The 25,386-nt window shown below is 35.6% G+C and overlaps 1 protein-coding gene across 1 annotated transcript in view; it reads right to left on the bottom strand.

The window, feature by feature from the left end:
• Positions 1–5,538: 5,538 nt before the first annotated feature.
• The window catches only part of LOC131052829 (uncharacterized), a 36,362-nt gene continuing 16,514 nt past the window's right edge, over positions 5,539–25,386 (bottom strand). The window contains exons 3-5 of the mRNA XM_057987458.2: positions 6,334–6,438; positions 6,109–6,157; positions 5,539–5,992 (exon numbers count right to left, since the gene is read on the bottom strand). Of these exons, the coding sequence (XP_057843441.2) occupies positions 5,907–5,992; positions 6,109–6,157; positions 6,334–6,438 (240 nt within the window). The 3' untranslated portion in view covers positions 5,539–5,906. The remainder of the gene's footprint in view (positions 5,993–6,108; positions 6,158–6,333; positions 6,439–25,386) is intronic.

The following is a 25,386-nucleotide window of genomic DNA, read 5'->3' as shown; positions in this document are numbered from 1 at the left end:
TACAAGCTATTGGCTTCCTTATCTCATTCCAATCATCAAACCTGGTTATGGCTACAAAGTAGAGGAGAAAAGAGTATATAGCCTATTAAGGGAAGTAATACTAGATATTTCATCCAACTCCATTAAGAAAGTATTTTTCTTCCCAACACATGATCACTATGCCAAAGTCATAGTGGCTTAGGGGGAGAGATATTATAGAGAAGATAAAGGCCCCATGACTTACATCAATGAGTAGTTATTAGACAAGCCCATGAAAGGGTAGCAACTAGAGAAGTTGAAGATAATCCTTAAGAGCTTGTTGCACACTGATGTCAAAGATTTGGTCACATTATTGAGCATAGTGGCTAGTCTACTAGGTGCTAAAGAATTCCAGCCATGAATTCTCCTCTTCATTAAGACCCAAATTATTTTTTCACTTAGGTTGAACTTAGTTGCTTTTTCCTTTTATTAAATTAGGCTAATAATAGCTTGAGTTGTCTCATTCAGTATGATTGTGACACTTGGCACTACCTAATTTAATCTTGCATTAGGGTTTGCATCTAAGGTTTCATTCATCCTTTTATAAGGATTCATTCATTCATTGTAATTGTATCTCCAATATTGTGTGCAATCAATACAAAATTCTTGCCTTGTTATTGAGCATGATCTCTTTTGTACCATAGGTGTTTTGCTTGCAAATGATTCTTGACTCTTGTGATTGTATCATCAACTTCTACATGGTATCAAAGCATCAAATCTATCAAGTTCTTGTCCACATGCTTGATGGATCCAACCTTGAGTGATTTTTCTATGCAAATTAGGCTCAAACAGAGGTTGCCATTTTGTTTGTAGTGTCTCAAAACCCTAAGATCAATAGTTGTTTCATAAAAAACCAATCAATTGAAATTTTGGGTCAATTTGGTTGAGGGCACAAAAATCAAGGCAAAATTGAGGCTAGCTTAAAAATCTGGTCACTTTGGAGTGAAATGGAGGTCACTATCGCACTCAAAAGGTCCAAGAACCCTAATATCAACTGTCAAAATGAAAGGTCAACAATTTTTTTGTAAAAAGATTTTGGTGCATAGAAATATATATTAATTTTTATGGGTGTACGGTTCTATATATTGTATTGCAAGGGTTGGCTTTACATGTAGGCTGAAATTTTTTTCCATCATAGGTCTGATTTTCTCACACAAGCCTTTTAGGCAATTTTGTTTTTTTAAAATTGTGCAAAAATACCTATTAAATGAGGCCAAATATATTTATTTGTTAAATCCTTACAAATTGTATAGAAAGATACTAAACATGTTGCAAGGTGTTGCACATGCATGTGCGTTAGGTGACATCATTGCCTCCTTTTTTAGTGTTTTTCCCTAAATTTGGCGCAACAATATATTTAGTGAGGGTTCTCTAAATTAGCAAAGATTAACAAAATATTCTAGTCAAAGGTAGTATATTTTGGCAAAATCTGGAATATTCTAACCAAAGGATTGCTTAACACTTTTTTTGGCATTTTTTAGGATCTTGAGTTTGTATGTTGACCTAGGAGTGGTTTTTTGGCTATAACTTGGCATATGAGCTCTAAATCGTGCAAATGAGATACCGTTGGAAAGCTAGTTCCAACGTCAATCCAAATCTATAGGTGGGTTTGTCAGATTTTGCACCAAATTTTCATGCCAAGCCTCCAAATTCAACCTTCAATTTTATGTTTTCAAGGCCATCTCTTCCACATCTAGACTCTGATTTTCAAAAACTAGACATCATAGCAAAGCTCTCATAGTACTATGTCTAGATCTCAAGTCTATTTTTCTAGATTTTGCCCTAAGTACATTTTATTCTAATTTATGTGTTTTTACTATCTGGTCAATTACTTGGATTCTTTAGCACTTGAAATGGATCTATTTGTTGGGAAGGGTTGTATTTGATGTGCTTTACATGTTCTAAGGTTTTTAGGGTTTGATAATTTCATTTGAGGTATCATGGGTTTTTTGTTCGTCCTTTTGTTATCAACCTAACAAAGGGCAACTATGCATCTTGGTGACATGGCATCTTGACACATCTCAAGTGGCTATATATGTTGTCTTATTCATATGGACTCATACCTAAACCAATCACATCCAGAGGTAGATCAACTTGGGGTAATTACATAGACCATGTTGTGACACTATGTGTGCTATATTGAACATTGAGTGTCCCTACACACTTTGGACTAGACTTTGCGAGATGCATGAAGACCCTCATATGTGTCCATTCTTAGAGGACCTTGTAGCAAATTGTCTTCTTCCTCGTGCACGGGTAGATTTTTATACCCTTGAATAATGATACTTTAAAGGAGCTTGAGTATATCATAGGTCTTGCATGTTTTGATTGATTAGAAGCCTATCTTCTTATTCCTATTCCTCACATAGAGATCTCATCTCAATCATCTGCATCTTATGTTGTTCTTGATGGGATTGGCATTGTCTCATGCATAACCCCCATTGATTTAGTGCAACATGGCATTGTTCTTCCATATACAACTAGTTGGGATTCATATCTTGCAAATAGATCATCCTTGTTTGTGGAATCTCATATTGCGAATTCGAAGGATAATTTTGAGGAGATTCATCTCCTCTTTTTTGATAGGTACATCAATGTTTTCAGCTCATCTTCATCACCCATGAAGCTTATTCGTCATTACTTTTTGGAGTCTTAATTTGTCACCTACATTGATTAGGCATGTACCTAAATACTTTGTGGCATCATCATCTATCATGGACATAGTGACATGAGCAATTTCCAAAGGCAAATAATATTTAGATTTTGATTCCTTCATTTTCCTATTTGTGGGAGTGACTTTTCATATCTCTAGGGTTTTTTTTCCTTCCTAAGGGGAGAAATGTTGTTTGCAGGCAATAGATCATGTTTTGTCTCTAGGATTCCATAATTGGCACAGGAGCTACTTCTTCATTGGAGAGATTCTTATCCTCCTTTTATCTCTCTTATAGGGGGGGCATCATTTTACTATTGTGATAGAAGCAATCCATAAGGGGTCATATTGAGTCATTTCCTTCACTAGTGCATTTATTGTATTCTCTTATGGAGAGGAGGTTTTTCCCATATGGTTTTCTCCTTTTCTTTATTTGTGATAGTTGCATTTCTTTGCATTGGTTCGTACGTGAGTACCTAATCAAGCCTTTTTTGCTAAGACTCATACATGCATGCATTCATATTAGCTATTTAGCTTATCCCTAAGTTAATCTTAAGAGGGGATGTTGTTACAAGCTAGGGTTGCCATTGCACCAAAAGATTGACCTGTCAATGCTCGATACAACCACTAAACTTATAGAATCCACAAGAGGTTGTTAAACCATGACGTGAATCCTTGCGAGGGACACTGGCCCACTACCAACAATCCCCCTCCCAGCGTCACTCGCTTCAACTTGCGTGATTCGAACATGTGACCAAACTCTAATAGCACTTGTTACAAGCTAGGGTTGTCGTTACACCAAAAGATCGACCTATCAATGCTTGATACAACCACTAGACTTATAGAATCCACAGGAGGTTGTTAAACCATGTCGCGAATCCTTGTGATGGACGTTGACCCACTGCCGACAGATATTGGAGTAATTATGACACTTTATCCAATTATTTATTAATTAGATCCTTAATTACTTTTTCACTTAAGCTAAACTTAGGTTATTTTTTGTTTTATTAAATTAGGTTAATAATAGCTTAAGATGTCTAATTCATTATAATTGTTACACTTGGCACTACCTAATTTAATCCTGCATTAGGGTTTTGCATCTAGGGTTTCATTCATCCTTTTATAAGGATTCATTCATTCATTGTAATTGTATCTCCACTATTGTGTGTGAAATCAATATAGAATTCTTAGGTTGTTATTAAGCATATATTATCTTTTCTTGATCTCTTTTGTGTGATAAGTGTTTTGCTTGCAAATGATTCTTGGCTCTTGTGGTTGTATCATGAACTTCTACAGATAGCCTAGTGTCAATCCAAAAGAGAATATTAATTAGTTTGTAATCCTACATCGTAAAACAATGCAAAATAGTGCAACATACTTCTTTTGATTTAACCATAGTTTTTTGTTAACTTAATATTCATAGATTTCCGTACCTAGAATATATTTTATAGCCTTTAAGTCTTCCATATCCAATGTACCAAATAACTAGCCTTTGAGTTCCGTAATCATCCCTTATCATTTCTAATAACATATTATCGACAAATAAATCAATGATTAGTAGTCCTTATCCAATGCAAAACCATGAAAAAAATTATACTACATTCTCATTGGCTATTTCAAACCATACAAAGATCAGTATACCTTGCAAACTAGGTGCTCATATTCCTTTACCATAAAATTGCCAACTTGTTTCATAAATATCTCCTCCTCAACATTCCTATGTAGAAAAGAAAATGTTTTTTACATTCATTTGCACTACTTCAATAGATAAAGTGCATATAATAGAGGTTAGCTTAGCCATAGAATAAAATATCTCATAAAAGTCCACTTTCTCAACCTAAGAGTAACCCTTTTCCACTAATGAAGCCTTGTATTCCTTTCAACTTATCATTTCCCTCAAGTTTATTTTTAATACTCATTGTATGGACAATGGTTTTACTCCCTTCAAGAAACTCAACTAAATTCCATGTATCTCACTTTTCTAAAGCCTTATGTCATATGCCTCTAACTAAGACTTGTGCTCATCTAAAGACAAAGTTCCATTCATGGATCTAGGTTCATTGTCAATAAACAATATAGCAAATACAAAACTACAATCAAAAGGATTACATATCATGTTGTCTAGTGAACCTTCTAAAAAGGGTAACAATAGGCTCTTATTGTTTCTCAGTGGGAATCGAATCTAAACCTTCTCCTTCATCATTATGTCCATCCTATTGTTGTACTGTGTGTGCATCGATCTACATCACTCTTAATAACAAGATGCATTATTTTATTAGAATTTTCATGGTGTTGTTCAGTTTTAAATCTCTCTAAAAGTAACATCCTTAGAATATAATATTTTCAAATGCTATAGAATCCAAAGTTTATAACCCTTAATATTCTCATTATAACCCATGAAAAAACACTTGTTAGCATCAATTTTATTTTTTATTCTCTTTTGGAACAAAAACATACGCCTCACTCCCAAAAACAACTTAAAAGTGAAAGTAATAGTCTTTACGTATCCATATCTCAATTGTCAACAAGAATTCGAGAGACCTATTTACTAGTTAACAAGTAATGTGAGTCACTTCAACTCAATGAAATTGTTCAAGGTTAGCACTACCTAGCAAGCTTCTAGCTCCATCCCTCAAAGTCTTATTCATTGATCCTGCATACATGGAGGGTCCTTCAGCAAAATGTGACCAAATTGCACCTAATAGAGAAGCTATAGCCATGGTGGATTAAGCGGTTGACCTAGATGGCCTTAATAAATTACCCCCACTTCTACTACCATCAAAGGAACCTGAGTTGGTGAGTGATAATTTATCTGGAGAGCATCATAGTTGAGGACCTTGATATGGATGATCAAAACATTGAAGAGTAGATGATAGATTTTTTTATTTATTTATTTATTTTTATTTTATTTTTTATTTTTCTGCATATCAGCATCAAATTATCAATTTTTGAATTTCAATATGTAATGATAATCTAAATGAGATATCAGATATGTAGTGTAAATTTTCAACACTTTGACTATAATATATATGACACAATGACATTTGTGATTTCAGATTTGACATTTTGATTTGTCTATTAAAATTATAAAGTTCTTAGTTAATGTTAAAACTACTACTTTACCATTGCTCTTGTTTTCAAAGTTCTATGTTACATTGTTATGATATTATTTGAAAATTATTAAATTATATTAAAAAAAAATTGGCATCTCCAAGTACCCGTCTCCTATTTTTGAAAATTAGCCATACCAATACCGGTACCAGTCTCCAAAGTCTTTGAGTCTCCCGTCTTGGTGATCTTGATTTATTTTCTTCACACATCCATCTGCAATAAAAAAGCAGTAGATAAGATTGTTGCTAGCAGATTAAAAACCCTCCAAAACCGTTTAAAAGTAAGATTATTTTCAAATGTCATTGGATACCATAGAAATATACCCACACCTGGAAGTCCAACAGCTTTCTTGGCCAAGGAAGAAGCAGTTATACAAACCTGTTGTAAAGAGTATTATTTTAAATAATTAATACTTGTTATGGATACACAGATGATAAAACAATATCCAGTTTTGCTAAGTAAAAGGCCAACGAAGCATTGAATAGATGCAATTGTTTATTTCCAAGATGAGATACAAAATAAAGACGCATCCAAAATGTGAGACAGTTACTCACATTTGGTTTGTATTTGACCAACAATAATTTGAATGTATTAATAAGTGTATCTGCCTCTTTTTCTAAATCCGTCGCATCTTTATCAGATAAGTGCTCTTGCGACCCCTGCCATGTCATATAAAGGCACCTCATCAAGCAAACTAAAAATATCTAGTAACAATGTTTTAGGTCAGAGTCACTTAACATACATTATAGAAAGTGAAAGCTAAGAATATTTTCTTGTCAGAATAGAAATAAAGGAACTTTGTTTAGATTGAAATGAACGGCTTCAATTCTGTGGAAGCACATTCACCATATATGTCCTCATCATATATAAATAGGAATAGGATAACCACAAAATTTATCTAGTACTTTGCCTGCCCTATCATCCTAGATTAGTCAATATCAGGAAGCATTATTATAATCATGTTAGCAGATAACTCTAGAGAAGGGCTCTTATTTGATGTGCCCTGCATTCATGGGTGACGAATCAGTGGATGGTGTTTTCCCCTCCTGATTGTGGTTTTGTGCAATTATAGATCGGACACAATGATGTGTAGTGGAATTATGATTATATTTTTACTGTCATGTTAGACTGAAAAAAAAAATTAATATCATCTGGAACTTGCTGATTGTTTATATGTACCTTATGCTATCACGTGTTCAGTCATGATTGTTGTGAAAAAAAGGAGTAAAACAAATAAAGGTTAATATATAACATTTCATTTTTGTGTTTTATAGGCTTTGTTGAATGAGGAATATCGAGAGGAGTGTTTAATAGTCAATAACCTTGCTTGCTACAAATCAAACAAGCCAAAATAAAAGACCTCTGTATTACAGAACCAGAATTATAATTACATTAAGATCATTGAAAGCTATTAAAGATAGATTGAAATTTACTAGCAAATTCTCCCCAAGCCACAAACAACGAGAAAAGAAGAAGAAAATCTTATGAGGATCAGAGATTATTATCTCAGGCATTTGAATGTCCTACCAGAGCATTTTGGGGCCCAAGTCAAAGAATAATGGCAAATCAACAGAATGTTGGACAAGAAATGTTCTTCATAACCAAATAGTATTAACTACTAAATATAGAGTTAACTTCCTAGCACCAAGTTTAGAAGACCATTGGAATCAATTGTAATGAACATTAACATAAATCATAAATGCGATCACGTCAAGTGAATGTCGCAACCACACCATGTGAAAGGTACAATAGATTATATGAACAATACAAATTTTATGTTAGGTGAATCATGTATATATGATATTTTATTGGATATAAGAAATGGGAGTTAGTAGACAAGTGGTCACCACATTGAGGATGATGTCCATCCCATGATGATTCTCCTAGATGGTCTGAATGTCATGCTTTCAATACAATCTCTGTCCATTAAGTTGAAATTAAATTGAAAGCCCAATACAAATGCACGTCCTATGCACAACCAACAGAAATAATAGTTGAAGTAACTGCTTATAACCACTCATCAATATGCATCACATCCATGGTAACCAAAATCCTTCTGTCTGGATTTTTAACATATCAAACCAGTTGGATCTGACTTAGATATATTTTATTCTACTAAACCCGGGGACGCATCCCCTACCTGAAAACCCCCGTCCCAGTCTCGGGGACGTTTCGGGGACTTGGGGACAGCCAGGGGATGCCCCCCCCAATCCCCAAATTGTCAGAATTTTGAGGGGACATCCCCGAAATGGGGGGATGGCTTCCCTAGCTGTGGGGGACGTACGGACGTCTAGGGGACGGCTGGGGACGGATTGGGGACGTCCCACGTCCCCCACATCTAGGGCTAGGGAAATTTTTTTTTAAAAAAAGTCATATTTTCAATTTTTAAAAAAAAATTCTAACATGGGCTCTCTATATTGAAAAAATTTAAAAAACGACGATCAATTTTTTTTTTATTGAATTTGAATAGTTATGAAATCAAAATACGACTATCTATATTTTATTATTTTTCTAACATGGGCCCTCTATCAAAAATTAAAAGGCAACATTAAATTCATTAATTCATATCAAATATTTATAATTTTAAATTAATTCATATTATAAATTTAATAATTTATAAATAGAAAATAAATTAAATAATAAATATTATACTTTGCTTTTTAGTATTTACTTAGTACTATTTTGATTTCCATATCGCAATTGACAATGAAACAATATGGCAGCAGTGTGGCCTTTGGGCATTTTGTATGTTATTTCTTTAATATCTATTATGATATGCATATTGACAATGTGAATGAATTGAAATTCTGAATTATGAGTGCATATTGAGTATTGAGTCTATTGATAATGTTGTATGTTCGATGTTTGCATTCTAAAATGTTTTCATAGTATCATACACATGCTATATCCATGTTTTCATATGAATATAATGTATAGATGCATGCTTTATCCATGTTTTCATATGAACATTTAGAATTTTCCTATATATTTTATATAGCCGTCCCCCCTTTCTCTGATCAGTTCAGCATTTAAAATTGCACAGACGTATTTTTTTCACATAAACACGTAGTGTGATACTTTTTTCTAGAACAGAATTCCCAAATATTTTTTAGAATTCCAGATATTCACATATTTTTACCTCCCTTACGATTAATGAACTTTTAACTGGTAACTATGATTGCATCATTCATTTTATTTGGTTAGTTATAGAATCCCTCAACCATAGAACACAAATGGTGTCTATTCCACAGGCCTGTTACTATATGTGCTCTTATAGGCTTGTACACATTTACCAGGGGCATGCCTATTGGTTCTCATTGTAGGATTTAAAACCAAGTCATCCTCATTGTAACATTCCATACTTACCACAACATAATGTCTATTGGAATATGATCACATACTGATCAGTGATTACATGAGTAAATTGTATGTCAAGACACTAATATTCTTAGTCCTGGCATATTTGAAACACGGTTCTCTAGCTCTAGGTCCCTGTCTACTCTGAAATCGTATTTTTCCAACAAAACCAAAAGACGCATGTCTAGGAACATGAGAGAGACAAAGACTCATCTTCAATACCAAAGGCTGGAACTAAAAAATCTTCAATTAGTTGATGTGAAAATGCACTAGGATGCGAGGAAACATAGGGAGCGAATTCTTCATCTTAACAATTTAATTTGCACCTTTCAATGCGACACAAATGGAGCAGCATATGTAAGGCAGAACCTTTCTTTAGATTGTGATGGGAACCTCTCCTTTTATAAAGAGTGAAAAAAATGATATGTTTCCCTACTCTGAGATTAAGAAAATCCTAGAAATAGTAGGAATTTAAGTATGTAATACAAACAAACTTAAGTAAAAAACTCTTTATTCGCAGGATAGGGCACGAGGCAATTTAGCACTTCTACACTAGGTGAAAGATTTTATGTTTTTAATCTATTACAAAAAGGACCTGAAATAGCTAATTATTAATTCACTATGTTACCCCGAGTTTGCGGGACGGGGACGGGGGTACACGTTTCTGGGATGGTGGTTTTTTTTTGCCAATTTTGGGGACGGCAAGGGGATGGCAAAGGGGACGACTATAAAAATAAAAAAAATAAAAAATTTATAGGGAAATTTAAAATATTCATATGAAAACATGGATAAAGCATGCACATATACATTATAGAACCTTAACATATAAGAACTAGAAGCGTTCTTATGCCAAATTTGTGTTAAATTGAGAGTCAAAGTCAAATCGCTTATATAATTCATTGTCAAAATTCACTGTCAATATGCAGAATTTATGGGGACGTCCCCTAGGAGTCCTATCCCCGAGACGTCTCCGGGATGGGGACGCTTGAAAAAAATACCGGGGACGCGTCCCCGGGTAATATTGGTAATTCATACTCATACTTAAATGCAAAGATTGAAAAAAAATGATTAAAGAATAATTGGATTAAAATAAACACATACAAGGATTGCCATGAATTAAGTACAAAGATTTGCATACAAAGCTACAAACTTCCTCTAATAAAGACTGCAATAAAAAGGTTGCAATGAATTGAACGTGGCAATTTGAAGGTTGCAATATTGTACTTAACTCACAAATCAATTGAACGTGGAAAGCAAAAGATCCCTTGAACAAGAATTTTACTATGTTACCCAGGGACGTGCACCTGGCCAAAATCAGGTCATCACAGGGTAGAAATGTCTTGGGGACACCTCGTAGATGTCCCCGGCTGTCCCCAAAAATGCAACAAAAAATTGGAAACATTTCTGATACGTCCCCAAATCCATCGGAAACGTCTGGGGATGGGGATGGCTAGCCATCCCCTTAGGCACAGCAAGGGGAAAGTTTTTCTTAAGGAAAAAAAATAACTTATAAATAATAAAAAATAAAGAGGTGGTAGGGCCGAATATTTTCAAGGGCATTTGATGTAATTTTGTTGGCAATTAACTATTAAAAGAAAACAATATTTTCCCACACCTTGTGAACCGAAAATTGTTCTCATTCTGAGGTCGATTGTTCTAAGTCAATTTTCTGATCAAAACCAGTAACGTGTAAGTGTATTGAATGTGTCAAGGTCTTGTAACCAGCCAGCAAAGTGTTTGTTAAAATTTATAAAGAAAAACCGTGGAATCACCTCTAAACTTACCTAGGATAAAGACTAGTCTTAGAAGTCTTAATCTCTGGTCTTTGATCCAAGTGTAAAGATTGTATGACCAGCTTATATTTATCATTTTCAGACCCTTGGAAACCTTAATAGATTGTGTGATTAATTGTTGCAGCGACAAAAAGATTGCCATTCAGTTGGTTCCCTATCCTTCTTGTGTTAGATTCTTACTATGATTTCATATATGATAGATATGCAATTACTAGCTTGCGGCATCTCTCACTTAGCATGGTAAAAAAGTTCAATGCATTTTTTTATGTGTTCTTGAGGAAAACTACTCAGATTTGTCAGATGGAGATGACTGAGAACACAGTCATTCAGATTTCCTATATTTTAAAAAAATTTCCCTATTTTTTTAATAGCCATCCCTTTCGTCCCCCGCACTACCCGGTCCCCAAAATGCGGGGTAACATAGCAATGTTAGCAAAAATTAGGCATAAAGGTTACCATTGAAAATATAAATTTAACTGACATTTATATGGTTAACAAAACATTGCATAAAAGTAAATAAGAAGTTAAATTTCTAATATAAGAATACTTTGCTTACACACAAAGCAAGCCCAAATTACAACTTTGTCCAATACAAAAGATGATATAAAAATAGAAATAATTTTCTGATAAGATAATTATCTCTGAAATAAATCATCTAGATAATGATCCAAAATCTTCTATCCTCCAAAATAAGAGATCTAAAAATAGAAGCATCCTCAAAAAGTATATATAGCTAAAAATAGAGGCAGCAAAGAAAAGCTACTCAACACCCAGTCTTGGTGCTAAAGTGGCACCCTCGATATTCTAAAGAAATACATTAAATTTGGATTCATCGGCTACAACCACTATATCCATATGTAGAATCTACATTTGTAATACATATCCAGTCTAAGAATTTGATGTCTCTGATTCAATTAGTTTTTCTTCACCTTTCTTGATGACTAGCAATTTTTGTTAACTCACACATGTTGCTTACATGTTGGTCTTTCCCAAATTTATATTTTATTTATCGTTAAAATTTAACCTATACCTCATCCAAATCAATTGCCATACCATCCTTGTCAAAATACTTAAAAGGAAGAGTAGTCAAAAAAACAAGAAACAGGCTCTTCTACTTCAATTTATTTTCTTGTTCATATAAAATAAAAACAACACCATCTGGCATCATCATCAAAAGATTATTGCCATTTTCCATCTAAAAATCTTAGCGTGTTGGTAAGTTTAACCTTCTTTGTAATTTGTTTGAAAATAGGAAGCTTATCGACCATATCCTTTGCCATTTATTTGCTTCAGCTATCAAAGCATATAACTTTCCCAACATCCTAGCAAAAGCAATATGCAACATATTGTGGGGGAGATTTTAGTCAGGATTCAGTTGTTTCTAACTTTCACATTGGTGACTAATATTTGTTGCAGTCATTTCATGTTGTTGACCTTCATGTTTTGAGATATTGTGTTGATGGTTGCAGCTGATTGCATGAATTTGTGTGCACGATACTGCCATTTTGGCACTAATGAGGAGTTATCAGTTCCTGACAGCGAAAGCATTCCCATGCTGTCATTTTTTATATCAGCCACCTAAAAGGGGTTTGTGCGACAGTTGTTGGTAACTTAATGAGAGACGTTCTTCATTTCGGCCTCCATGTATATGTTGATATGAAATTGAAAACCTAAGAATATACATGATTGGTGAAATTGCTTCAAAGTGTAGCAATTTTGCAACAAATAATTGTATCATAATGAAGCAATGGAGTCATGGTGAAGGTATATTCCTTAGATTGATTTGGGATCGTGGAATCATGTTGTATTTACTCCAAGATCAATTAGTGTATGGTTTGGTATTGCTTGAGGACAAGCAATCTTTAGGGAGGGAGGACTGTAATGTCCCCATTTTTACGCCTTCCCGTTCTATGAGCATTGGCTTAGTTTCAGGGATTTTGTGGCATATGATGATGGTTTGGACTTTGGAGTTCAGTCTTTTTAGCGTTCTAGGATTTTTTGGGTTTGTTCTCCTCAATCCTTGGAGAACATTGCTATTTATAGTAAGTGCTCATTTCCGCATCACCCTTTCTAGGGTTTTTTGGGTTTATTTGCCTCAATCCTTGGAGAACACTACTATTTATTATCAATGCTTGCTCCCGCCTTCAAAATCAGTTATGTTGTGGCATGATCAATTTCCATAAGGTGGTTGATATTTTTTTTATATTTGATCTGAAGTAATAAAGTGATGTTTTATCATTCACTTTAGTGTTTAAATAATTAAAAAGTGTTTTTTTCTTCCCCAAGTTGGATGCCTAGGAGATGTGGGGGACTTAAGTTCTTTGAAACGTTATGGGGGCTTTTTCAAGGGAAAATAAAATATTTGAATTTTAAAATGCCCTAATTCTCTCCAAACTCTTTAAATTGGAGTTTTTGACTCTCATTTTATTTCTGGAAGTTTGCACAACATAATAGGATGTTGTTGGAATGAACAAAGAAGTTCTTCGGGTTGAAGATGAAAACCCTTGTCAAAGCACTAATTTCGATGGTGAAAGATCCTCCCTACCTGTTTTGCGTGTGTTTCTACCATAGGAAACACCATTGCTTTCACAATTGTAGATTGGGGTTTCAGAGAAAATTATGGGTTTCAAGGTAAGTTGATTGTGACTTCTTTGGGGAATGATACCATTGGTTTTTGGTCCTTCTTGGTGTTGTTTCTAAGTCATTTGCAGATTTTTCTTTGGTCTGACTGTACACTTCTTCCCATGCTGGCCATACCCTACAAAATGATTATGTGAGCTAGGGTTTTGATCAGAATTTTGTGTGTATCTTTCCAAACCACTCCTATGAGCTAGGTGATCAAGTTGCAAGAGATTTTACATGAGTTATGGCTGGAGTTGAATTTTCCTAGTAGATTGCCCCCATTAGCAAGCTGTACAAGCAAGTTTTCTGATGCACATGGAGTTGGGATCAGCTTGTGGTTGGTCTATGCAGCTGCAAAATCACCCTTAGGTGGCACCCTGCCCTGAAGAATTGGTAGCAGATGATAAACAGCAGTTTGGGAGTTAAAAGAGATGAATTTTCTTAGGCTGATTGCCTGTGTGCTTCTCAGCACTTTGTTGCTACAGCAGGTATTTCTGAGGTAAGTGGTCACGGAGATGATCATTCCTTGCTGGTTAAGGTTGGAGCAAAGACTGAACAACTCTAGGGAGCCATTTCTTGCATTGGAAGAGTACCTTGAGCCTATCACTACAATTGGGAGCTTGCCAAAGTTGATAGGAATATCTGATTTGACACTTTACTGATGACTGTCAACAATCTAGATCTGCTACAGCAGGTCTGCAATGTCATTGAAATGCTTCTAGTTAAAGGTATATATGTGTTTAATGATTGAATATTGTGGTGGATGTCTCATAGCGCCTATCTAGTTATCGGTGGGTCTCAAAGTGCAACAGCAGTGGATTAAATGAATATGTTCATCAACATTTAATGGTAACAGCAGAAGTACTTAATTTAACATACCTTTAATGTTCATGTTGGTCCAATTTGCATGTTTACTTGTTCTTTCTTGAATGTGTTGAGGCATCATTGGGAAAGAATCCAAAAAAAATCAGGGGCTGATATTACAGTTGGTTTCATGCTTGTAATAAATGTGAATGTTTGCTTTTGCAAGTAAATCAGTGGAAATCAAGAACATTGTGTATTTGAATGTTGATGCCAGATTTAAATGATAGCATAAGATTCTATCTTGCAAATGTGTAAGTGATTTTATTGTCAAGAAAACCAATGCATAAACTAAAACAGACTTGCTCAGCAGTATACCTTTCTTTGTAAGTGCATGTCATTGTGGTAGTTTGACAAAAATATTCAAAAAAAAAAGGGGGTGTGTTCTTACAGCCAAGTTTTTGATGAATACTCTCTGAGTTTGAGGCTATGGACTATGGTATCAACAATTAATTTGATCTTGAAGAAAACAGAACACAGAAATTATGCCTACAAGAAGAATGGATGAAGACAATTAATTGTTACCAAACATTCAAAGTTGTTTCATGGATTTGAACACCAATGTCACACAAAGTTAACATAGATCCTTTTATTAATTGGATTCTTCCTTGAACAACTACAATACTTGGCACTGGACTTTGAATGGAAATCTTGGCAGAATAAGCAAGCTTCAACTTCACATTCTTTACATAAAAACACTTTTAATAATTTAATCTCACTTAGAACTAAAATGACAATTTTTGCAACATAAATCTGGCATCAATTCACATTACAATTTATGTGTAAATGGCACATATTCATAGCCTTTAGTTGCAGCTTCTTGAAGCTTCAAAAATAATATAATAATTGCTCTGAGAATAGTTCTATCCAAATCCCCTGAAAATAATATAAAAATTACTTTCTTTATATTTCTACTGCTCATCTTGGGTGTCCATCTAAATAAGGGCTTTCATCTTCTAATTTTGTCTTTAATTTGCTTTAACTAATTCTTATCTCCTCAAAAATAATAACAAAATATTGATATGCTTCATCTTGGGCATCTCTTTGAATCAAGGGCTCAAATTCATTGTCTTTTCTCTTTTATTTTGTTTTCTTTCATGGCCATATTTCACCTGGACCCATATACTAACTTGGGCACCGCTTCTATTTCAATTCTATCTTCTTTTGGCAATAAAAACATGTTGCTTTGGAGGTTTTGGGCAAGTAACACCAAGTTACGAAGATTGGCAAAGTTGGTACTGAGTGGAACTTTCTCCACTTGATGCAAAAGTTGGCGAATTATGTCACTCATGCTGCAATGGAAATTGGAACCTTTTGACAATAATGTTAAGTGAGGGAATTATCCCTCACACCAAAATGGAACTTTTTGACAATGACACCAAGTGAAAGAATCATGCCTCACAAGCCACATTGGGAATTTTTGAAAATGACACCAAGTTGTGAAACTAGCAAAGCTAGCACCAAATGGAATTTTCTCCACTTGACACCAAAAAGTGGAACTTGTGGAGGCCCTTGTGATCAACACTAAATTGTAAAAACTAGCAAAGTTGGCAATCGACGGAACTTTCTACACAATGCCAAATAGTGAAACTTGAGGTTTTTGTCATCAATGCTAATTTTCAAATGATTAAATCACAACTTTCAAATTATTTTAAATTTATTCCAGTTTTTAATTTTCAAACACTGGCTTTAATAAAAAATCCGCTTCCCATTGCCTTTCATCCATCAAAATTGTATTTTCATGTGATAACGCTTGCAACTACTTTGGTAACCTTCTACCATCCACCACTTTTCATTGAAAAAGAAAAAAGACAAACAACTTTCTAAAAATGGAAAGTTTTGATTTTCACGCTTATCTACTCAAATCCAAGACAAAAAAAGAAAAAGAAAAAGCGTCTTTTCCTAATAAAAAAAAGCTTTCTAAAAATAAAAAATTTAATCTCTAGAATTCACTGAAATTGCTTAACCTAAATATTGAACCCTGCAAAGTGACCACTTTGTGCTTGGAAGACTATCCTAGTATGTGATTTTGTCTCATTGTGTGAAGAAGATTTGCCTTAACCTCAATCCTTCCTACCTATGCTTGGTATCTACCATCATAGATTTTCTTTTTTACTTCATCTTTTCTTTCCTCTTTTGATGCTAGAGCCTCCTTTAGGATTCATAATGTCATAATAATCCTAATGATCAACCTACACACATTGTCAATAGACAAAAATAGAAGTTTATTCTTTCATAGTTTTGTTGAATAGTAATAATCAACAATTATATCTAGGATTAATAAATTGGTAAGTGGAGGTTTTAAATTATTAAGTTAAATTTGGAAGTATCAATCTTAGTTGAAAACTTGAAACTTGGATTATTGCTTAGAATATTTTTTATAAGTTTAATCCTTTCTATTTTGAAATTTGATGTTTAAATAAATCAAATGTTGTAATTAAATTATGTGGATATTTCATAGTTTTTTAATCTTTTGAGAATATCATTAAAGTAATATTGTAATATTTAGCTATAATGGTCATTTAAGTCATTTAAATAGTTTAGTTAGTAACTTTCTATTTCGTATGTTAGTTGTTTTTAGTAACTTCTGTTTATGCCTTCCATGTTTCTATTCTCAATCATTTCCATTATGGAAAGATTGTCTTGTAATATCTATATAAGGAGCCTTTGTCTCCTTTGTAAATACAATGAATTATCCTTTCATGGTATTAGAGCATAGGTTCTTTTTTGGCGAGTTATTTTGTGGTCTTTTCCTAGAAATTTCCTCGAAATTTCTAGGAGTTCTTTTATCAATTTTTTAAAATAAAAAATTGTGGGGATTTTTTGGCAGATTTTTCATAGAATAAAATTTGTTTTTCTGCTAGAGATCGAGGATTTTTACCAGCAAAGTTTTTGAACAATTTTTTTCTAGTTTTTTTCGTGTGCCTGGATGTAATGTCCCCTCTTTAACAATTATCTGGTGATTTGTCGTTATCCCTTTTTGACATTGTTCTAAGGGCTAACTAGGACTTTGCAGGGATCTGTGATGGTTTTGGCATAGGCAAATTCAGTTTCGGGCCAAACAGAGTTGATTTGATAGGGTTTCCAAGAACTTACTATTTATAGTAAGTTAGTTCGTGCCCAATGTCGGGTAAATTTTGGTGCAACTTTGATCAACTTTAATTTTTGGTGCATGTATTTATTTGCCTAGATTGCATCTTTTAATTAAGAAATAAATTATTCAGGCAAAAATCAAAGGTTTCTAAAGTTAAATTTAATTATTTAACTTAAGGGGTTTCTTAATGAAAGCTAATGTTTAAAACGGGAAAAAAATTAAAAGTAACCCTTCCTTAGGGAGACATAAGCGGATAATATTAATTTATTCTATTCTTCATTTATCCCACATTGTTGGTGTTTGGGAAGCATGCCAAAAAACAAGTGATAAATAGATGCATTTAATGCTGGAAACTCATCTTGGGAATTGTGTTTTTTGAAAATTGTGAAAACTGAGTTTCTAGAGAAATCTGGAAAACTTTATGGCATTTGGGGACGAAATCCCTCGAATGTAACTTTTCTCTTGCTTGTGAAAGACCAAGTTTGGGAAAATGTTTAAAGACAATATGGATGTGTTAGAATTTTCTGGTTTTGAAATGCTGGTGTAAGTTGAAGTCACTTCATTATTAAAGTTGCAGGAAGTTTGCTTTGTGAAGAGGTAACTGCATTTTGTTTAATTTTCATATTGCCAAGGCTGCTGGGATTACGACTGGTTCAGGAAACTAGGGGAAATCATGGTAGCAACTAGAGGTTTGCACAAGTTGAGCTAATATTGTTTACAGTCAACAGAATACAAGACAAGCTCAGAAGTAGCGTCCAGAAATTATCAGTTCGCACCACCTTCTACAGCTGGGTATGACTTAGCACACGAGACAGGTCTGAAAGAGGAATGTGGAGAAGATTGCATTGAGAAGTAAGTTCCAACCAATCAGTTTCGTGGATGGTAATGAAAATTGGGCATGATTGTTACTGTGGTGGCTTAGCGCTACACTTAACTGCTCGCCGTGGGCACATTACCTGCATGGTGAAATCTCCTACTTTGTTGGGTAACAACATTTCTATTTGCTCGAAAATTGATCATAGCCAATGTTGGCGCGTTAATGAATATCTCTCCTAGGCTGGTACGAAATAGATTATACTGAGCTGAGACGTCAAACACTTGTGGTTGGGTGCGTATCTTTTATGTTGGCAGCCTGAGAGCTTTCCCCTTGGTCGCAACAATATTCCCGTGTATGGTTGGGTAAGCGCAGAATTTTCCTGATAGTGGAGACTAACGGCTACAGTGCTGGAATTGTGGAGGTTTAGGAGGCTGCAGTAGTGACCTGGGCGGAGAAGCCAATAGCAGGTTGCAAAACACCAGACTTCAACAGCAAGTTAATATACCAGGTTCCTTACGCACCTCATGACATGTATTTTGTGATTGAATCGATGTGTAGTTTGCTCAGGGAAAAATACTGAGATTTGCGTAACTGCTAAAAAAATTCAATTGAGCCAAAATCATTGTTATATTGTTCAAATGCATTGATTTTTGTACAATAGTATTGCATGTTTATTATGAATTTTGTACTTAAAAATTAGATATTGGTTGTAAGCATATTGCTTTTGAAAATGAAAAAGAATCTATGTAAAGACCAAAACGCATCAGGTTCAGCTTAACGACAGTAAACTACAGTTTAGAGAAAAAAAATCAATCCTCCCTTGACAACTAGCATAAACCAAGTGAATTGAGCTATTTAGTGCATTAGACCAAGGGTGTTACAATGGTATCAGAGCTATAGATTCTGCCATCCTGAAGGGTTAATTACTCATGCAGCATTAATATTATTTAATGAGAAAAAAGGTCAAACACTATCTTAATAACCAGCCAGGTGCAGGATAGGAAGAAACCCCGATAGTAGAGGAAATTGGTGACCCACTTTGAGTTAGAAATATGGAAGAGAGAAGAGACTCGGGTGAGGAAAGGTTCCTTTAGTTATTGGATACTCTGGTACAGGGATAACAATTGGCAGAGCAAAGGGCACAACAACAGAATCAGAGATTAGATTTATTGACACAAATGATAGCTAGACAGATGGGCATCAATGTGAACAACATGGGTGGTGGTATTGGTCGAAATAATCAACAAGGTAATAATACAATAACAATAACCAGCAAGGAGGCAACAATGGTCCTAATGGAGGCAATAATGGTGGACAGGGTAGTAATGGAGGACAAGTGGTAGATAATTTTGGTCATGTAGCGCAACCAACTAGGACAGCGAGTTCTAGACCTCTTATACCCACCTTTACACCTAGAATTCCAGTTCAGCCAGTAGTTGAATCGCAGATTGTAGACTTACAAGATCAGTTTTCAGAGAGATTGGAAGAGTGGTGGTCCATACTTTCAAGCAACTATAACTCTTCGGGACTATATTGATGTGAGAATGAGACACATACCTCGTGCAGGAGACAGGAATCAAAATTATGAATTAAGGAAGAAAGTGGGGAAGATGTCTTTACCTTATTTTGATGCTTCCAGTAAGACTACAGCACAAGCTTGGGTCCAAAAGGTGAACACTTACCTACAGTTGAATCCTATGCCTGAAGAGGAAGCTATCAAATATGCTTCTATACACCTTGATGGAGTTGCTCAGGAGTGGTGGCACCACGGTATGGTTACTATGGGACATGGGCAGATTACTTCTTATGTTGAGTTCACAGAACGGTTGATTGAGAGGTTTGACACCAAGGATCCTAAGTTGCACTTCAAAGAATTAGCACAACCTAGACAATGGGGATCAGTTGATGTTTACATTTCAGAATTTCAGCGGTTAGCAGTGCTAGTGACAGACATTTCAGAAAGGAGACTTGTTGTCCTATTTATGAATGGACTTTCAAATCCTTTACGGGGTTGGGTCAAGGGTCATAATCCTTTGACATTGTAGGAGGCCATCAAAAAGGCAAAGGATTTAGCACCTTCTTACAAGAGCAAATTTAAATCTAAGGACTCCTACTACAAAAAAGACAAAGATAACAAAACATATCATAAGGATTCACATCAGCCACATGAAGGAAATAAGAAACTTGATAATGATCAGCTGAATGAACTCAAAAGGAAGAAATTATGTTTCCATTGTAGGGAACCTTGGGATCCTTCACACAAATGTCCCCTTAAGGCTAAGGCTAAGCAGATTGAGTATTTTTCAGCTGAGGAGCCAGCATTTGAGAGTTCAGATAGTTCATCATCTATGGGGGACAACGATAATAAATCAGCTTCTGGTGGGAATAGCAATGATGACACGGTGATTGCACACTTGACAGGTACTCAGAAATCTATCACCTTTAAGGTGTGTGGTGTGATTCAGGGGCAGCAAGTGATTTCATTGATTGACACTGGTGCTACGCATAATTTTATTGATGCTCAGGTTGTGGTGAAAAGGGGATTGCAGACAGAGGAGCATGATGGATTTAGAGTGATGGTGGCTAATGGGCATAAGATCCTATGTACGCAGAAAATTTCTAATCTGCACATGAGAATTGGTGATTACGAGTCGGTTGATGATTTCTATGTTGTAGATATGGGAGACTATGATGTCATACTAGGCATGACTTGGATGACTTCTCTGGTTGAGTTTACATTTAATTTGGAGAAAGTTGAAATGAGATTTGAGCATCAAGATCGAAAAGTGGTACTTCGTGGATTGTCTAATGGTGGTCTTAGGACAATATCACTTAGACGTATGGAGAGGTGGATTCGTCATGATCAGGTGCAATGGGGAGCTGAGATTCTAGTGATGCTAGAGGGAACTGGTCAGCAAAAGCAAGATTATGCACCTCAGGTTCAGTCATTGTTAACCAAGCACTCCAAAGTGTTTGGTGATGTACCTCCAGGTAGACCACCTGACAGGGGCATTGAGCATGTTATAGAGTTAGAGGAGGGTGCCAAACCTATTATCACTACACCCTACAGGCATCCAAGAAGGTAAAAGGATGAGATCGAGAAAGCTATTAAAGAGCTTCTCGAGATGGGGCACATCAAACCTAGTAAGAGCCTGTTTGCTTCTTCAGTGGTGTTGGTTAAAAAGGACGATACTTTCAGGATGTGCATTGATTACAGGGAATTAAATAAGAGAACTATAAAAAACATATATCTGATTCCCCGTATTGATGAACTTATAGATGAGTTGCACGATGCCTATTACTTCTCCAAAATAGATTTGCGATCCGGTTATCATCAAATTCGGGTCAGGAAGGATGATGCGGAGAAGACAACTTTTAGGTGTCACTATGGACACTTCGAGTTCTTGGTCATGCCCTTTGGCTTGACTAATGCGCCAGCTACCTTCCAGTCTTGTATGAACAGGACATTCTGAGATCAGTTGAGGAGGTTCGTGTTGATATTCTTTGATGACCTATTGATTTGTAGTAAGACTTGGGAGGAGCATCTGAAACACAGATATTGTATTGAGCATCCTTGAACGTGAATCCCTATATGCGAAGATGTCTAAATGTGCTTTTGGGATGACAGAGTTGTTGTACTTGGGGCACATCATTAGTGCTGAGGGAGTTCGTGTGGATCCAGATAAGATCAGGGCTATTATGGATTGGCCGCCACCGAAGAATGTTTCTTAGCTGAAGGGATTCCTTGGGTTGTGTGGATTTTATTGCCGCTTTGTAAGGGGATTTTCTCATACTGCTGCACCCCTTACAGATTTGACTAGGAAAGATGGATTTGAGTGGACAGATAGCGCTCAACAGTGTTTTGATAGATTTAAGGAGTTAATGAGCACATGTCCAGTGTTGGCTATTCCAGATTTCAAAAGGCCTTTTGAGTTGCATTGTGACGGTTCGAGTGAGAGCCTTGGTGCCATATTGATGCAAGTTAGACACCCCATCGCTTTTGAGAGTAGAAAATTGAGGGGAGTTGAGAAGTGTTACAACATTTATGACAAGGAAATGCTAGCAATTATGCATGCCTAAGCGAAATTCGGACCATATCTAGTGGGCAGCAAGTTTACCGTCAAGACAAATCATAACAGTTTGAGGCATTTCCTTGGGCAAAAGGATTTGAATGATAGGCAGCAGAAATGAGTCAGCAAACTGCAGGCTTATGACTTTGATATAGTCTTTGTCAAAGGCAAGAAAAACATAGTTGTTGATGCCTTATCCAAGAGACCACATTTGTGTGCTTTGGGAGTGTTGGAGGATGATTTGAGGGAATTGATTTCAGCAGAGTACGAGAAAGAAAAGTGGCTACTGGTATCATTGATGGCACTATTTAGGATGACAGATATACAGTGGAAAATGATTTGATCATATATAAAGAGAAAATTTATTTGGTGCTAGGTTCTTCTATGAAGCAGAAGATTTTGAGAACCTTCCATGGCTCACCATTAGCAGGTCATCCAGGTTTCTTTAAAACTTATAGGCAAGTGAGAGCGTTTTACTTGGAAAGGGCTCAAGACAGAAGTCTTGGAGTATGTGAGGGAGTGCCCAGGGTGTCAGCAGAATAAGCATGAGCACTCTTTCCTTGGTGGTTTATTGCAGCCCCTACCCATTCGTGAGAGGAAGTAGGACAATGTGTCGATGGATTTCATTATGGGCCTACCTAAGGTCCAAGGTAGGGATTGCATATATGTGGTGGTGGGTCAATTGACGAAGTTTACTCATTTTTTGCGCCATTTCATCCACCTATACAGCAGTGCAGACAGCAGAATTGTTTTTTAGATAGGTATTTAGGTTGCACAGGTTGGCACGGAGTATTGTGAGTGATTGGGACAACAGCTTTATGAGTAATTTTTGGCAGGATCTCTTCAGGTTGTGTCGGATAGAGCTCACTCCGAGCACCGGCTATCACCCACAAACAGACAGACAGATAGAGATTGTGAATAAGTGGGTGGAAGGATACCTCCACAATTATATCGCAAGGCAGCAAAAAGCGTGGGTTAAGTGGTTTTGTAAATGATGTTCAATTTACAATTCAATATGCAAGTTATATTCTAGTTTATATTTTCTTGATCTATGTATTATCTATTTATATAATAAATCTGACTATCTTCTTTTGTATGGCCGGTGAGAGGAGCATTTATTGATTTCGATGTCCTTCTCACAAATGACAATTGATATGTATATGCAAGCTGGGTACGATCAAGCAATGCCTTGACCGGTCATGTCTTTTAGATATGACCGATCAAGACATTACTTGATCATGCCCCTTGGCTTATCGCAGTAATTACAATCGATGTATGTTAACAAACCGATACCCATCGATGTATACTTATCTTAACATCCCGATAACCATTGGTGTGTATTTACCTTGCTACCCGATACCAATCGGTGTATGTTAACCCAATATCAATCAGTGCATATTTAAATTGCCACTCGATACCAATCGATGTTTAGTTAATTCGATAATCCTCTTTGTTTACTGTTAAATATATTAACCGATATAAATCGGAATACATTGGTTAGCCTGATTAATAATCGGTGATCACAGTTAATAAGACAAACCGATATTAATTGGGATTCATACGTTAGAATATAAACCGATATTAATCGATATGCTATAGGATGATTATCGATAGTCAAGCATTGATCGAACTAAGTAGTTGAACGTATATGAATGAAGAATGGTCATCAAATGAAGGATTAATAGCTTGAAGTTCTCATCATAATTTTTCGATAGGATAAATGATTGAATGAGAGACTTCATTTATCTCTCATTCAATCATTTATCTTACCGAAGCTATCATGCATTAACACTCTATCTTAGCTAGGTAAGATAAATGAAAACAATATATCAAGCATCACAATTCAAATGATGGTTAGTATTCTTTACACGATATGACTCTCTAGAAAATCATATCACCTAATCACATGATATGAAGTATCACCTAAACACGTGATACAAATGTCCATCACGTCAATCATGTGATGACAGGATATCACCTAAGCATGTGATATCAGTATTGCCTAAACACGCAATACTTAAGGATAATCATATGAGAAAGATTAAATTCTCGTCTTATCCAAGTTGTGATATGTGCACCAACATCTTTATACAAATGTTTTACCACAACACAATCATGGCACATCCATGACACATCAGAGATCCAACATGATAACTGGTTTGGACATTATAAGATCGTCACCTTATAATGTCTACATACAAGTATTCATTATCTTGAGAGATCGTCACCTCTTAGATATGAACCCAGGGGATAAAATCCAAAGTGTCCTATCATGACAAAGAAGTTTACACATTAAAAATCTCATTGATATGCAAATACAGATTACAAAGCAAATTACCTTTCTATAATACCTAAACCTTTTCTGAAGTGATCAATCTTCACTCTGGAAAGAGGTTTGGTCAGAATATTTGCAATTTGATCTCCTATACAAACATATTCTAATTGGATCACATTCCTATCTACCATATCTCGCACATAGTGGTATGGAATCTCAATATGCTTGGATCTGTCATGGAAACACTGGATTTACTGAAAGTTTTATGCAGCTCTGATGGTCACAATGTATAACATTGGGTTTCATAGGCTTTCCAAACAACCCCACAAGCAACTTCCTAAGCCATACTGCCTCTCGGGCAGCCATAGAAGCTGCAATGTATTCAGCCTCGATGTAGCTTTGAGCTACAAAAGACTGCTTCCTGCTGATCCAAGATATCATAGCTGAAAGTAGACTTAAGCAACACCCTGAAGTGGTCTTTCTGTCAGTCACACTTCCAGCCCAATCTAAATCTATAAATCCATGTAGGTCTATATCAACTTTCCCATATTTGACACCAAGGTTTAGGGTACCTTGTAGGTATCTCATAATGTGTTTTACTGCAACCAGGTGTATCTCCTTAGGTTCACACATAAACTGACTTAGAGCATTAACTGCATAACAGATATCTGGCCTTGTATTTACCAGGTACATCAGGGACCCAATCATCTGTCTGTAT

This window comes from Cryptomeria japonica, chromosome 8, assembly GCF_030272615.1.
Source record: "Cryptomeria japonica chromosome 8, Sugi_1.0, whole genome shotgun sequence".
Taxonomy (NCBI): Eukaryota; Viridiplantae; Streptophyta; class Pinopsida; order Cupressales; family Cupressaceae; genus Cryptomeria; species Cryptomeria japonica.
The sequence above is the reverse complement of the archived record's forward strand: the minus strand, read 5'-3'. Positions and strand labels throughout refer to the sequence as shown.